Below are 16400 nucleotides of genomic sequence, written 5' to 3'. Positions count from 1 at the left end.
TTTACTCAAGTAGTATTTTAATGGATGACCTTCACTTTCTATTAAGGTATGTTTACTTTTTTTGACAATTGGGTAGCCTACTTTTTCCAACACTGAAATACATTTGACAGTTCCAGGAAGGCTACACAAGTGACACAAATTGATTTGCAATGACTCCAGTGATATTTATTGTATAGAACAGCAGACTAGAGTAGCGTACATCGGCATAGAAATTAATAGGCTAATTGATGGCCAACAGATAGATGGTTAATCTTCGTGTTCTTCTGTTATGGACAGAGGTAGTTCTATAACTTCCATTTCAAATTCCCACTCGCATTAAGCAATAAGGCATGAGGGGGTGTGGTATATGGCCAATATACCACAGCTAAGGGCTGTTCTTACACGATGCATCGCGGAGTGTCTGGACACAGCACTTAGCCGTAGTATATTGGCCATATGCCACAAACCCCGAGGTGCCTTATTGCTATTATAAACTGGTTACCAACACAATTAGCAGTAATAATAGATGTTTTGTCATACCCTTGGTATATGGTCTGATATACCATGGCTTTCAGCCAATCAGCATTCAGGGCTCGAACCACCCAGTTTATAATGCAGTTTAAACCACCGTCAAGCGAATTTATCTAATGCGCTCTACAGCGCCTAAAGTCTAATGGCCGTTAATTCTTGATGCGCATCCGTTCTAATGCGTTAATATGTTTTATGGAAAAAGGGTTGGAAATAGGTGTCTCCATAATGACAATCTAAATAGCCTACCCACAGCTGGTAAAAAGTTATCACGACGTGGACACCTGCCGCTCTGTCTCCTCTCACTCACGTGACTCAGCTGTCTGCTTGAAGCGCTCAGTGTCAACACACAGACACCGCTCTGGCCCTTTACTTCCACACCTCACTCACTCAGCAACACGCTGACTCACTGCCTGAGTCAGCAACAGGTCACAGTGAAATATATATTTAAAAGAAATTGCCAAGGATGCCGCAGTGGAATTTAGAAGTGGGCCAAATACCCGCAACCAATACATTTACACCTGCCACATCATTTATAAATTAGCCAAATTTTCGGGAAAACTGCAGGACATGGCAACCCTGATCATGGCTGACGATACTCATTCATGTGAAGAGACAGACATGCACAAAACCCTGGCAAAGCAAACGCTGGCCTGACACGTCAAAATGCACTTCAGTCTCTACGTAGAAATGCAGCAGTGTGTGTGCGCCTCTGTCCTAACCTCTTCGAGGGCGGGGTGCAGGGCGAAGAGCTCGCGATGGCGGTTGGACTTGCGGTGCTCCTCATTGTGCCGGTCGATCTCCTCGTTGGGGGCTCGGTCCAGCAAATGGGGCAGGAGGGCGTCGGGGACAGAGTTCTTCAGGGCAAAGATACTGCAGGCCCAGCTGCCACGCGGAGTGTCGTCTATGGACATGGACCTAGGCTTCAGGTCATCCTGGGGTAGGGCAAACACACAGGTTAGAGAGGGCCTATATATACACACACACTATAAAACTATTGAAAGCGTAAGATGACCGCCCCGTTGCTATGGGTTACCTAGTCGACTGCCCCATTGCTATGGGTTACCTGGTCGCCCTGATAAGCGCTAACGTCTGGCATCTCATCAGCCTCAAACACCTGTTTGGGCAGGCCTTTCTGCCTCTCCTTCTGCTTGTCCAGGGTGTTAGGGTTAAACCCAGTACCAAGCTTATGGTATCTGTTGAAATAAGTAGACCAGAATGCGAGTGTTGAGGTGTGATAGATAACTAGCTGCCAGGTGTAATTGTAAAAAAGTGTAAAATAAGGGTTAAAATGTAATGAATACGTTTTTTTAAAAGGACACACTCCCTAAAAAATAGAGAGGAGCCTTACCTTCTGTTGACAACGGCCCAGTCCTCAGTGTAGGACCTGACACAGTCTCTGACGTGGGCGTCATTGTGCCTGGAAGGCAAAGAGATACCGCACGTTACTGGCAAAGTCTCATCCTCAACACCAGATGTGTTCAGTGAGGTTTAACGTTCATATGTTGCAGATGGAAACGTAATTAAAAGAGCTATTACTGATGACCTATTTCTGGGGGCTTTCTATTTCAAAAGGGGCTTAGGTGGTGGGTGTGGCAGGTGGCGCGGTCGGCCCGTTTAGAGAACACTTTAGAGGCCGTCATGACAAAAAAAGTGTCCCCCTGTCAAAAAGTAATGGTAATTACAAATGTCCTTAACTTGGTGTCTTCGCCAGACAGACAGAAGAAAGTGAGACAGGATGAAAGTGAGAGAGGGAGAGAGGTGGGAAGAGAGTGGAAGACAGAGATGGAGAGAGAAACAGAGAGAGAGAAAGACAACAGTGCAAATTTACTTAGACTCGAGTATTTCAACAACGCTTCTCTTCCAACTTGTTAGGCAATCACATGTACCTAAAGGGAAAGGATGGCCAGCCACACAGGAGGGGGATTTTTTACTAAGGAGGAGAAGGAGGCCGTGCTGACCGAGATGCATGCTGGCCATTTCGGAGTGAAACGCATGAAATAACCTTTTGTTTATCAATCACATTCTATTATATCTGAAATTATTAGAATTTCAATGAATGTCACTTTTTGCTTAAAAAAGGTCAGTACCCTGTCTAGCCTGACAGAAGTTTGAGAGGGCGAAGACTGTGGTGCCGGAGCTGAAGCCCATCAAAGTTGTTTCACCATGGCACATGATTGGTAAGTGTCCCAACTCAAAATTTGCCCTGATAAGTTGTTTTGTAATGGTTGCATTATTTGACCACAGCAGTTCAATATTATAGAATATGTGTGTGTGTCAGTATCCTTACAAATATTAAAATCTGCATACTGTATGACACAGATAAAGGTAAGAATAACGTAATCTTCTCCCTAAAACTTTAAATGTTAGGGGTGGACCTCATCGGACCCTTCACGAAATCCAGGAATGGCAACAGCTGGTGTCAAAGGGACCGATCACTTTAAAAAGTGGGTGGAGGCAATACCCATTCAGGTCAGTAAAGGACGAGTACGTTCTTAACGCTACATCTTCTGTAACCCATTAAAAAAGGGTGCTTGCAACCAAAAATAGATTTTCATTTTGTGTGATACCCCTCAAGGACGACACTGGCGAGGCCAACTCCAAGGCAATGATGGACATCTTCAACACCCACGGTTCTCCTGAGGTCATCTTGAGTGACCGAAGTCATGAACGCTGGAACAAGGTATGGATGTTATAAGTTACATTCTGTCACCAATGGTTTGTTTTATTTATTTGTTACAATTTTTTTGTTTTTCGATTATGCATAAATCAGACATATTTCAATATCTTACATTGTCAATAGACATCGCTTTCCTACCCCCTGCTCCAGGTTTTCTGAATGGACCAACCAGACCCTCAAGACTGCCATGGGCAAGTCCCTTGATTGGTACCAGGAAGGGTGGGAGAACAACCTGAAGGTAATTCTCTTTGCACACAGCAGCAGCATCCAGGTCTCTACCGTGTACGGTCCGGGAGCCGCAGCTGTTGACTGAGGTAAACAAGGCGATTGTATATACAATTATTGTATATACTGTAGTCTTTCAAATTTGTGATTTGTTTGTCTATTGCTATTTTTGGATAACGTACTTTCAGATCACTGAAAACACCACCTGATGTGGTGGAAGTTGTCAAACCAGATCAGAACACCTTCAAAGACCACCTTCAGGCACGAACTGAGAAGGATGTGAAGGTTGTTGACCAGGTAAAAATTATTTGGTTGACATTTAAGAAAGCAATAAATGGTCATCTTCTTCAATTTACCTCTCCAAACCCCCCAGCCAGAGGGGAACCACATTGAGGTAGGCTACACCTTCCAAAAGTTATGAAAAGTACATATCTCCCATTCGAGACTGGATGCCTGTTGAGAACAAGTGACAGGCAGAACCTTCCATCCACACAGCAACCCCCTCAAAATTCCACAAACCAGAATTCAGTATATTAGTATGATTGCCATGTGACTGTCCCCGCCAAAAAAATCTGTGAAAATAATGCTGTACCAACTGTACCAAAAACGATCAAAGTTTATGAATGAAAATCTTAAATATTGCCAGGTTGGTTTCACAGCTGTTTCACAAGGTGTTCATAGTAAGACGTAAGGTATCCTTTGATGGCATTTATTTGTTCCACATGATTCCTTGTTGTATCCTAGGACCAGCGCGAGAGATAGAGAGATAGATATGTTCAACCACAAGGTTATACTAATGAGCTATGCAAGATAGAAAAAAAATGAATCAGAGTAGAGGACTACTGAAATTATATTATTTCAGTGTAGATAAAGGGAAGGGCGGGTTAAAATATTAACATGACAGCCAGACAAGCCAGTGTATGAATCAAATGGATTTGCATATGAATGGAGTGGAAATTAGCTGACTTCCTGATCTGTAAGTTAAGTAACTTTAATGTGTAAAGCAGATTACACGTTTTCCTTGCTATTTCCAAAAGGTTGCAACGTTTAACACATGAATTTCATGTTGTAAGGTTAACAAGGTACCCAAAAGTAGTTTGAAGTAATGTTTTCATTTTATTAGCTAAATGTTTAAACAAAGAAATTGTCGCGGAAATCAGCCTTGTTCGCATAGCGATGATGAAAATAACGTAATTTAGGCTGTAGTGAACTCAAATTCGAATCATTAGCCCATCACATCGTTGATATTGCAACAAACTCTAATAGTTCATCAAATCCCATTGTGACGCAGAGGGGGACACTTTTTGGTATTACATCCCCCATCTTGGTGGTGTAGAGAAAGCTTTGCATTTTTAAGACAATTTCCTACAATTCTACAAAATGTCTCCATGGAGAGGAGACATTTTTGCCATTTTAAAGCAAATTTCCTGCAATTCTATGCATTTTGCCATGGCTAATGCTGCGTTATTTTGCACAAACATAATAACAAAACTGCTACTTCTAAATTAATTGTTTTTATTTAAAATTATCCTTGACTAGCTTTTATTTTGTGTGATTGTTAATTCTCAAAAATAAATAAGTCCATGATCTTTTCTACATATGTTATCTGGTTTCAGCAGTTTAATTTTACACTGAAAGTGTTTTTCCATCCCGAAAATGTATAAAAATTATAATAATTGGCGACCACAAAAAAACGCTTGGCCCAAGAATTTCAATGGCAGAAAAATTCCTGCTATTTTACCTGAGAAATAGTAATTTCTGTTAGTTCATGTCTGTTCTAGACAATATATTTATATCTAAACATTGCGTAACGTCACACCCCTCCTAACTGGACGTCAAAACCAGAACAGTTATTTGCTTTATTCATTTGGTAAATCAATTGGTGTAATCGTGTTAAAATGAGGAGATGCATCCTGTTTGCTGCAACTGAGTTAGACCTGATGTAGGCCTAGAGGAATCTGATAATGTCTCAACTGATAATACAGACTCAGCTCGTACTGTATGGGGCTTTTTTTGGGGGGGGGTCTACGGTAAAGCCCTTTTTGATAACTGTTGATATAAAAAAAAGGCTTTAAATTAATTGATCTGATTGAGTTCCTCAGGACCAACTCTAACCCAGCCAGTCAGTATTGTCCCAGTCCAGCACCTACCCTTCCTCAGGCACGGCCTGTCCCACTGTGCGACACTCTCTGGGGGTGCAGACCACCTCGATGTCGTCCGGGGGGAACTCGATCAGGTCCCTCAGGGGGCCCGACTCAATGATAGGTGTGTGAGTGCTGAGGTACTCCTCAAAATCAACTGGCTCCACTGCCTCTGTGAGAGGCACCTGGCAACAGAGAGGAGAGGCTTTGTTAGAGTGAATACAAAAATCAGAGAATATATCTGAAAAAGGCCTACCTAACTGGGTTAGCCGCAGAAAATCATCCCCAAAAGGTCCAGCTGTATTACTAGCAAAGAAATATCAAGGCTTAGCTGTCAGCAAATGCCGTGGCTTGATAAATGTTGAGACAAGTTCTAACCTGAGAACGTTTCAAAACCAATTATCAGGGAACTGCATTTTCTATATTGGCAGAGAGTAGAGGCTCCTCAGAGGTGGACCATTCTCCTCAGTGAATTTCATTTAAAAAAGTGTCACATTAAAAAAGCTATAATTTTTGGATAAAACTATACTAAATATATTCACATATCACCAAATAATTGATTAAAAACACACTATTTTGCAATGGAGGTCTACAGTAGCCTCAAAAGCACTCTGTAGGGTTGCACCATGGTATAAACAGAACTACCCATCCTCCTCTGGATACATTGACCTCAATACAAAACCTAGGAGGCTCATGGTTCTCACCCACTTCCATAGATGTCCTCCAACCTATCAGAGCTCTTGCCACATGAACTGACATTTTGTCCACTCAATCAAAGGATCAGAGAATGAATCTAGTAATGAAAGCATAAGCTACAGCTAGCTAGCACTGTAGTGTATAAAATGTGGTGAGTAGTTGACAAAGACAAAAGTTTAACAGTTCAAGAAATTACTTAAAAAATGAAGGAGAGAGAGAGGAGAAAGAGCGAGCTAGCTATATTTCGTAGTATTTTTTTTAACTTTCAAGTTTAACTTACTTAACTAGCTTAGCTAGTTTTCTAGTATAGTCCACTCAAACACCCATCTCACACAGAGATGGATGCTATGTTAGCTAGCTGGCAATGGCTATCCAACACTCAAACTCTTCCAAGGTAAGCTTTTTATTTTATAAATGTATTGCACCTGTTCAATAATAACTTTTTTCCTTTATTCCGATTACAACCGCTCACTCTCTAAATATCACTATTTTTAAAACAAGCCACAGAAATACTGTTGCAATTTCAGTTTAATCCACAACAAGAGAGAACAAATAATGGTTCAACTCAATTATACTAGTTGATAAAAACTAATTTGGAAAACAAAATGTAAAATTGTATAACCTTAAATTTGATCATAAATAGGACTGGTGGAGTTGTCACACATGCAGCTAACAAAAATATGGAAATTTCTGCTCTATCCAAAATTACAAACAAGTAATTGTAGCAGTATCGTAAAAAATGGAAGTGTGGAAGGGGGAGAAAGTAAGGAACTTGTCTGTCAGCCCTGCATTAAAGACCAAAATTGGTTAAAGAAAATTATGAAAAATGAAAAAGTCTACCAGTTTCATTTAAGGACCCAAAAAATTGACAGCTGTGCCATTCAGATTGCAAAATATACTGAACAAAAATAGAAATGCAACACGTAAAGTGTTAGTCCCATGTTTCATGAGCTGAAATAAAAGGTACCAGATATGTTCCATACACACAAAAAGTTTATTTCTCATAAATTTTGTACACAAATTTGTGTATACCCCTATAACTGCCCAAATAATCTATCCACCTGACAGGTGTCACATATCAAGAAGCTGATTAAACAGCATGATCATTACACAGGTGCACCTTGTGTTGTGGAAAATAAACAGCAACTAAAATGTGCAGTTTTGTCACAACACAATGCCACAGAGGTCTCATGTTTTGAGGGAGCATGCTGACTTAAGTAATGCCAACCAGAGCTGTTGCCAGATAAATAAATGTCCGTTTTTCTATCATAAGCCGCCTGCAACGTTGTTTTAGAGAATTTGACAGTACACCCAACCGGCCTCACAACCGCAGACCTAATGTATGGTGTCGTGTGGGAAAGCAGTTTGCTGATGCCAACGATGTGAAACAAGTGCCCCATTGTGGCGTGGGGCTGGCAAAAGCTACGGACAACGACACAATTGCATTTTATCGATGGCAATTTGAGTGCACAGAGATACGATAACCTGAGGCTCATTGTTGTGCCATTCTTCCGCCGCCATCACCTCATGTTTCTGCATGAAAATGCATGGGCCCATGTCGCAAGGATCTGTAGGCAATTCCTGGAAGATGGAAATGTCCCAGTGCTTCCATGGCCTGCAAAGTCAGACATGTCACCCATTGAGCATGTTTGGGATGCTCTGGATCAACGTGTATGACAGTGTGTTCCAGTTCCCGGCAATATCCAGCAACTTCGCACAGCCATTGAAGAGGAGTGGGACAACATTCCACTGGCCACAATCAACAACCTGATCAACTCTATGCAAAGGAGATGTGTCGCGCTTCATGAGGCAAATGGTGGTCATATAAGATAATGACTGGTTTTCTGATCAACACTCAATTTTATTTTTTAAGGTATCTGTTAGCAACAGATGCAAATCTGTATTCCCAGTCGTGTCAAATCCATAGATTAGAGCCTAATGAATGCATTTCAATTGACTTGAATTCCTTATATGAACTGTAACTTAGTAAAATTCTTTTAAATTGTTCCATGTTGCGTTTATATTTTTGTTCAGTATGTATAAAATGTGTACCACAGGTGTCATTTTGGGGCCGGATGTGGAGGTCCTGGGCTGGTGTGGTTACATGTGGTCTGCGGTTTTGAGGTCGGTTGGACGTACTGCCAAATTCTCTAAAGTTTATGGTTGAAAAACCATAAATGGTTGAGAAATAAATATTAAATGATCTGGCAACAGCTCTGGTGGACATTCCTGCAGTCAGTGTGCCAATTGCATGCAACCCTCAAAGCTTGAGACATCTGTGGCATTGTGTTGTGTGACGAAACTACACATTTTAAAGGTGGCCTTTAAATTGTCCCCAGCATAAGGTGCACCTGAGTAATCAGATTTTTTTTAAATTAATAATGACCTTTTTACATCAGCAGATGTCACCCATGATCATGCTGTTTAATCAGCTTATTGATATGCCACATCTGTCAGGTGGATGGATTTTCTTGGAAAATGCGAAATGCTCACTAACAGGAATGTTAAAATTTGAGAGAAATTAGCTTTGTGTGTACGGACAATTTCTGGGATTTTTTATTTTAGCTCATGAAAGATGGGACTAACACCTTATGTGTTGAATTTATATTTTTGTTCAGTGTAGTCGGGAAGAGATTTCAGTGTACCGGTTCCATTGCACATGGTTTATGTACTGATACACAAAACGACGCCAGATTCAAAACGGAGTTTTTCAAATAAAATTATTATACAAAATTCTTTCAACAAATAGAATATTATATATATGGGAGATAGAACAATCCAAGCTTTGCAGATTTATCTACGAAGAGACAATCAGAACATTGGTTTTACTACTGTCCATATGTAGATCGTTTGTCGTAGGTTCAGGAAAGGATGAAGAATTGCAACATTTACCTGGAGTTAACTGTGCATATAGCACTGCTGGGTGGTTTGATAAGTCAGAGTCAATCGATCAATAATACCTTGTAAATAAAGAAACACTTTTGCTATCTGTAAAAACTATGAGAATAGAAAGCTTCAGACCTTCTGTGAAACATCATAGACCAGTTGAAAAATATATGGCAAATAGAAATTAACTGGTGTTCAGAGATAGATGAGAGGGGTTGAGGGGAGCTGAAGGGTGGAACAAAAAAAAGATAAATACACTGTGTCCGTAAAATGCATATAGGTTCAGAACTTTTGTGAAACACAGTTAAAATATATGGCAAATAGAAATCAAAACTGGATGGTTGTCATAGATAGATGGGAGGGGTTGAGGGTAGCTGAAGGATGGGAATAAAAACAAACAAAAGATAACTCATGTAAAATATACCGTGTCCGTAAAAGCTAGAAGTAGAAGCCTAAGTGATATTGTCCATTAGTTTACTCCAATTAGGGGGCGTTAGGGGAAAATAATAAAGGGGGAAAAAAGAGAAGAGGAGAGTGCAAAGAGTGTAGTGGAACAAGGTCCCTGAGAGGCAGTACTAAGCGGTGGGCGGGTGGATATGGCTAGTACCGTATCAGAGTTCAGCAGGGTTACAGTAGCTGGAAAGAAACTGTTCTTGAGCCTGCTAGTGCGGAAACGTAGAGACCTGTACCGCCTGACTGATGGTAGGAGGGCAAACAGCTTGTGGCATGGATGTGATCCAAATCAGTCAGGTTTCAAGACTAGTCATTCAACTGAGACTGCTCTTCTCTGTGTCACGGAGGCGCTCCGCACTGCTAAAGCTAACTCTCTCTCCTCTGCTCTCATCCTTCTAGACCTATCGGCTGCCTTTGATACTGTGAACCATCAGATCCTCCTCTCCACCCTCTCCGAGCTGGGCATCTCCGGCGCGGCCCACGCTTGGATTGCGTCCTACCTGACAGGTCGCTCCTACCAGGTGGCGTGGCGAGAATCTGTCTCCGCACCACGTGCTCTCACCACTGGTGTCCCCCAGGGCTCTGTTCTAGGCCCTCTCCTATTCTCGCTATACACCAAGTCACTTGGCTCTGTCATATCCTCACATGGTCTCTCCTATCATTGCTATGCAGACGACACACAATTAATCTTCTCCTTTCCCCCCTCTGATAACCAGGTGGTGAATCGCATCTCTGCATGTCTGGCAGACATATCAGTGTGGATGACGGATCACCACCTCAAGCTGAACCTCGGCAAGACGGAGCTGCTCTTCCTCCCGGGGAAGGACTGCCCGTTCCATGATCTCGCCATCACGGTTGACAACTCCATTGTGTCCTCCTCCCAGAGTGCTAAGAACCTTGGCGTGATCCTGGACAACACCCTGTCGTTCTCAACTAACATCAAGGCGGTGACCCGTTCCTGTAGGTTCATGCTCTACAACATTCGCAGAGTACGACCCTCCCTCACGCAGGAAGCGGCGCAGATCCTAATCCAGGCACTTGTCATCTCCCGTCTGGATTATTGCAACTCGCTGTTGGCTGGGCTCCCTGCCTGTGCCATTAAACCCCTACAACTCATCCAGAACGCCGCAGCCCGTCTGGTGTTCAACTTTCCCAAGTTCTCTCACGTCACCCCGCTCCTCCGCTCTCTCCACTGGCTTCCAGTTGAAGCTCGCATCCGCTACAAGACCATGGTGCTTGCCTACGGAGCTGTGAGGGGAACGGCACCTCCGTACCTTCAGGCTCTGATCAGGCCCTACACCCAAACAAGGGCACTGCGTTCATCCACCTCTGGCCTGCTCGCCTCCCTACCTCTGAGGAAGTACAGTTCCCGCTCAGCCCAGTCAAAACTGTTCGCTGCTCTGGCACCCCAATGGTGGAACAAACTCCCTCACGACGCCAGGTCAGCGGAGTCAATCACCACCTTCCGGAGACACCTGAAACCCCACCTCTTTAAGGAATACCTAGGATAGGATAAAGTAATCCTTCTAACCCCCCCCCCCCTTAAAAGAGTTAGATGCACTATTGTAAAGTGGTTGTTCCACTGGATATCATAAGGTGAATGCACCAATTTGTAAGTCGCTCTGGATAAGAGCGTCTGCTAAATGACTTAAATGTAAATGTAAATGTGAAGGGTCCCTGATGATGCTGTGCGCCGTACGCAGACACCACTTGCTCTGGAGGTCTACAATGGCAGGGAGCTGGGCACCAGTGATGTGCTGGGCGGTTTTCACCACCCGTTGCAAGGCCTTCCGGTAGGCCACGGAGCATCTGCCAAACCAAATTGTGGCGCAGTTAGTCAGAATGCTTTCGACCGTGCAGCAGTAAAACTTCATCAGGATCTTGGGAGACAGGTGGGACTTCTTCAGCCTCCTCAAAAAGTACAGGCGCTGCGGCGCCTTTTTGACCAGGGTTGAAGGTGTTGAGGGTCCAGGAAAGGTCCTCGGAGATGTAGACACCCAGGAATTTGAAGTTGGGCACACGCTCCACCTCATCGTTGAGAACGGGGCGTGGCTGCAGCTTTTAGACTTCCTGTAATCCACAATGAGCTCATTGGTTTCCTTTGAATTGAAGACCAAGTTGTTGTCAGCGCACAATGCAGCCAGGTGCTTGACCTCCTCCCTGTAGGCTGACTCGTTATTGTCACTGATCAGGCCTACCACCGTGGTGTCGTCTGCGAACTTGACAATGGTGTTGGAACAGTGTACAGGAACGCAGTCGTAGGTGAAGAGTACAGGAGGGGGCTCAGCAAGCAGCCCTGTGGCCCACCGGTGTTCAGGTTCAGGGTTGAGGAGGTGAAGTTGTCTAACCTAACAGACTGGGGTCTGTTGGTTAGGAAGTCCTAAGTCCAGTTACAGAGAGAGGGGCTGATCCCTAGGTCATGGAGTTTGGTGATCAGCCTAGAGGGAATGACCGTATTGAATGCTGAGCTAAAAAGTCTATGAACAGCATTCTCACATAGGTGTTGGTTTTGTCCAGGTGGGTCAGGGCAGAGTAAAGCTGTGGAGATGGCATCCTCTGTAGACCTGTTCAGTCGGTAGGCAAACTGGTGGGGATCCAATGTTGGAGGGAGGCAGGAATTAAGGTAGGCCAAAACAAGTCTTTCGAATCATTTCATGATCGTGGGGGTGAGTGCAACAGGTCGGAAGTCATTCAGGCTTGATGCGGTCGACTGCTTTGGCACTGGCGCAATGGTTGCGGTCTTAAAGCACGTGGGGACAACCTCCCTGGCCAGTGACAGATTGAAAATGTCAGTGAAGACCTCGGCCAGCTGCCCAGCACATGCTCTAAGTACAAGCCGGGGACGCCATCAGGACCAGCACCCTTGCGTGCATTCACCCTGCTCAGTGCAGACAACACATCTGCGATGGATAGTCTGAGGGGGAGGTCGTCTGGGGGTGAGCTCAGCTTTGATGGCTGGATTTTTGTTGTCCCTGTCGAAGCGAGCATGGAACCTGTTTAACTGTTCGGCGATTGAGACGTAGCTGGCTGTGGGGGTAGGGTTTTTTGGCCAGAAGTCTGTGATGGCATGGATGCCCTGCCACATGCGTTGAGAGTCGGAGTTGAAGTAATCCTCAATCCGCAGTTTGTGGTCATGTTTAGCCATCTTGATGCCCTTTTTCAGGTTGGCCCTGGATGAGCTGTAGGCTTCCGCAGCGCCGGATCTGAAAGCAGCGTCACATGCCTTTAGCAGAAGTCGGACCTCTCTGTTCATCCAAGGCTTCTGGTTGGGGAAGGTCTTTATTAGTTTATGGGTGGTGACACTGTTGATGCAGATGTTGATGTACGTATGGGAGTCAAGGGTGGCCTGAGTGGCAAACAATCTCCAGGCTGTGTGTTGGAACTGGTGCTGTAGTAATGAGTCTGACCCCTCTGGCCACACTGACTGTCCTCACTGATGGTTTCACGTGTTTAATGGAGAAGTAAATACTTGGGGAGTAGGAACAGTGAAAGGTGATCAGACTGTCCCATGTGGGGGAGGGGAATGGCTTTGAAAGCCTCCGGAATGTTTGTCTAGTGTATTGTCTCCTCTAGCAGGGCAGGAGACATTTGTGGAATTTGGAAAAAACAGTTTTCAGATTTGAGTGGTTAAAATCCCCTGCAACAATAAAAGCACCATCAGGATGTGCAGTTTGCTGTTCCCTAATAGCAATTTGCAGCTCTCATTGCTAGTTTAGCATTAGCATGCGGAGGTATACAGGCTGCAGTACCACCAATAGATGTAAGCTCCCGAGGCAAGTAGAAAGGCCTGCACCTAATCGTCAACTACTCCAGATTTGTTGAGCAGTGACTCCCGGTTATGTTACTGTATGTACACCATGCTTTGTTTACACAAATGCACAGACCACCTCCTCTGGTCTTACCAGAGTCCTCTGCTGTACGATCAGCCCTGAAGACGTCGCGCCCCTCTAGCCCAATAGTGTTGTTGAGTGTGCTGTTTAGCCACGTTTCAGTGAAAACCATGACGTTGCAATCCAATCCTTTTTTGTGAGATGATTCTTAGTCGTATTTCGTCTGCCAGTGACCGAACGTTAGCGAGGAAAAGGCTAGGTAGTGAAAGCCGATGTGGGGTTAGCTATTGCCTAGCCCGGAGGCCAACCCGCTTCCCTCTCCTTTGTTTACGATCTCGACTCCGGGCACTTCCTCTCTGTGAAGTTTCAGTCTCCCGGAGCATCCTCGCGATCTCCAGTGGAAGTTGTAAGTCGTCAAAAACTCTCTTTGTACATTGTGTTCCAATATCCAGGAGTTCTTGTCGGCTATATAGAGTGTACGTCAGGCTGTACTGAGTGAATAAACGAAGAACAATTAAGTAAATTACTGCTAATTCGCTAAATCTGGGTAGACGCCGAGCCTCGTGTTGTACACGCACCGCCATGTGTGTAGAGTAGCAGTCATACTGTACATTTAGCAGTCATATATTTAGCAGTCATACATTGTAGAATAATTGTGAAGACGTCAAAACTATGAAATAACACATATGGAATCATGTAGTAACCAACAAAGTATTAAAACAAATCAAAATATATTTTAAGTAACCACACTTTGCCTTGATGACAGCTTTGCACACTCTTGGCATTCTCTCAACCAGCTTCAGCTGTATGTATGTATGTATGTATGTATGTATGTATGTATGTATGTATGGTGTCAAAAGTTTGGACACACCTACTCATTCATTACTGGTGAGAGGAGCAAGGCAGTGTTATCATTGACCACACCGTAGAGGTGAAAGGATGTGAAGAATGGACCTGTTAATTGTTAGCTGATACACTCAAACCCTTCCCCCTTTCCCCCTCCCTCCATTTACCTCTACCTCTGCAAAAACACCAAGATGCATTGTGGTTAGACGCTTACGGTGTTGCTTGCAGCGGCACCCACGTTGAGGTTCTTGAGGAGCTGTGGGGAGCCCCCATACTGACCAGCAATCTGCTTTCTCACCTCAGCTGCTACAGTCCTGCAGGGAGGTGAGGAGAGAGAAGCTTAGCAGTGAATATCGATCCTTAAGATTAAGTTAACAGGTCAAACACAGAGAGACAGATCATGGCTATAGGCTAAATGATTTGCTTCAACAAATGGCAACCCTTCAGTACAGACAGAGGCTAGCCACTTGACAGTCTAATCTATTCAATCTAGGCTTTGCTTATGGAAAACACAGTCTGAAGTTGCCTCCAAGCTGCTCACAGTCAAAGATGTCTCACACACACACACACAAACACGGGTTGGAAAAGTGGAAAAGGGCAGTGTAGGCGTAATAAGTTAACAGATAAGGCCAGTTCATTTGCTGCAGTAGTCTGGTCACTCTGAAGGACAGGTACAGTATAGTCAAGGGCAGCCGTTCTGTTGTGAGCCAAACATTACTATTATATATTATTGTCCCTGCTATAAGGGCTCCCGAGTGGCGCAGCAGTCTAAGGCACTGCATCTCAGCGCTAGCAGCGTCACAAGACAGCCTGGAAACGAACCAGGGTATCACAACTGGCCATGATTGGGAATCCCATAGGGTGGCGCACAATTGGCCCAGTGTGTCCAACTGGCTTGCCTAGTTAAATAAAAAATAATGAAAATGCTGTGGCCTGAGGGCTCTCTCTCTCTGGTAGTGGCCTTACTGTTCCCTCTGACACTGCTGTATATCACACAACAGAACAAATAGGGAAGTAGTTCTGTTGTGGGCCAAACATTACTATTATGGTCCCTGAGGGCTTGCTCTTCCTGGCCATGCTGGTGGCCTTTACAGTCCTTACTGTTCTCTCTGACACCATTATGGTCCCTGGCCAGACTGGGCTTGGTCTGGAGTAAGCAGAACGTCTAGAGCTGCCGACTCGTTGAAGTAGAAATATTCATCCAAATAGAAGTTAGTGATCGCTGTTCTGATGTCCAGAAGCCATTTTCGGTCATAGGAAATATTATGTACCAAAAAAAATTGATCAGCGTGAAATGGCCGCTATCCACTGCAGCACCATCTCGGAGCATGCGCTGATCAGCTGGCAAGTGTCTTCACTGACATTTTCAACCTCTACCTAACCGTCTGTAATACCTATAGTGCCTTCAGAAAGTATTCATACCCATTGACTGATTCCTCATTTGGTTGCAATTCAGCCTAAATTCAAAATAGATTAAATATTATTTTTAATTCTCACCCATCTACACGCAACACCCCATATTGAGAAAGTGTTTCACATTTCTGCAAATTTACTGAAAATAAAATGCAGAAATCTCATTTACATAATTATTCACACCCGAGTGAATACTAGTGCTAACTGATTAACAGAAATGTTGGTTATTTTTCGGGTTTTTAAACAACTAATTGACCGGTCAGTTCAGTTATTTGAATTCCATTTTGTTCGTGTGCGCACATTGCACAGTTTCTCTAGAGATAAATCAGATTCAGCCTGAACTGTGTGATGTAGTAGGGAGTTGTAGTTTCCAACAGGCTAATAATCAACAGTTTAGCACATCAAATATGGTAATTTTACTACAATGACCATAATCCATTACGCACATATTGTGCATTCAGAAAGTATTCAGACTTTATCCACAGTTTGCTAAATTACAGCCTTATTCTGAAATTGATTAAATTGCTTCCCCCCCAATCAATCTACACACAATACCCCATAATGGCAAATACATACATATATTTTTTTATAAGTAATATGACATTTCCGTAAGTATTCAGACCCTTTGGCTGCAATTATAGCCTCGAGTCTTCTTGGGTATGACGCTACAAGCTTGGCACACCTGTATTTGGGCACTTTCTCCCATTCTTCTCTGCAGATCCT

At 43.8% G+C, this 16400-nt stretch overlaps 1 protein-coding gene across 1 annotated transcript in view; it reads right to left on the bottom strand.

Annotated features, from left to right (window-relative positions):
• The window catches only part of LOC129855528 (dedicator of cytokinesis protein 7-like), a 95801-nt gene that overhangs the window by 74563 nt on the left and 4838 nt on the right, over positions 1–16400 (bottom strand). Inside the window, 5 exon segments of the mRNA XM_055923292.1 lie at positions 1230–1442; positions 1574–1703; positions 1859–1927; positions 5563–5738; positions 14479–14578. Coding sequence (XP_055779267.1) covers positions 1230–1442; positions 1574–1703; positions 1859–1927; positions 5563–5738; positions 14479–14578 — 688 coding nt within the window.

The sequence above is a fragment of the Salvelinus fontinalis genome, chromosome 5 (genome assembly GCF_029448725.1).
Source record: "Salvelinus fontinalis isolate EN_2023a chromosome 5, ASM2944872v1, whole genome shotgun sequence".
Classification (NCBI taxonomy): domain Eukaryota; kingdom Metazoa; phylum Chordata; class Actinopteri; order Salmoniformes; family Salmonidae; genus Salvelinus; species Salvelinus fontinalis.
This window is presented reverse-complemented; position numbering and strand designations above follow the sequence as displayed.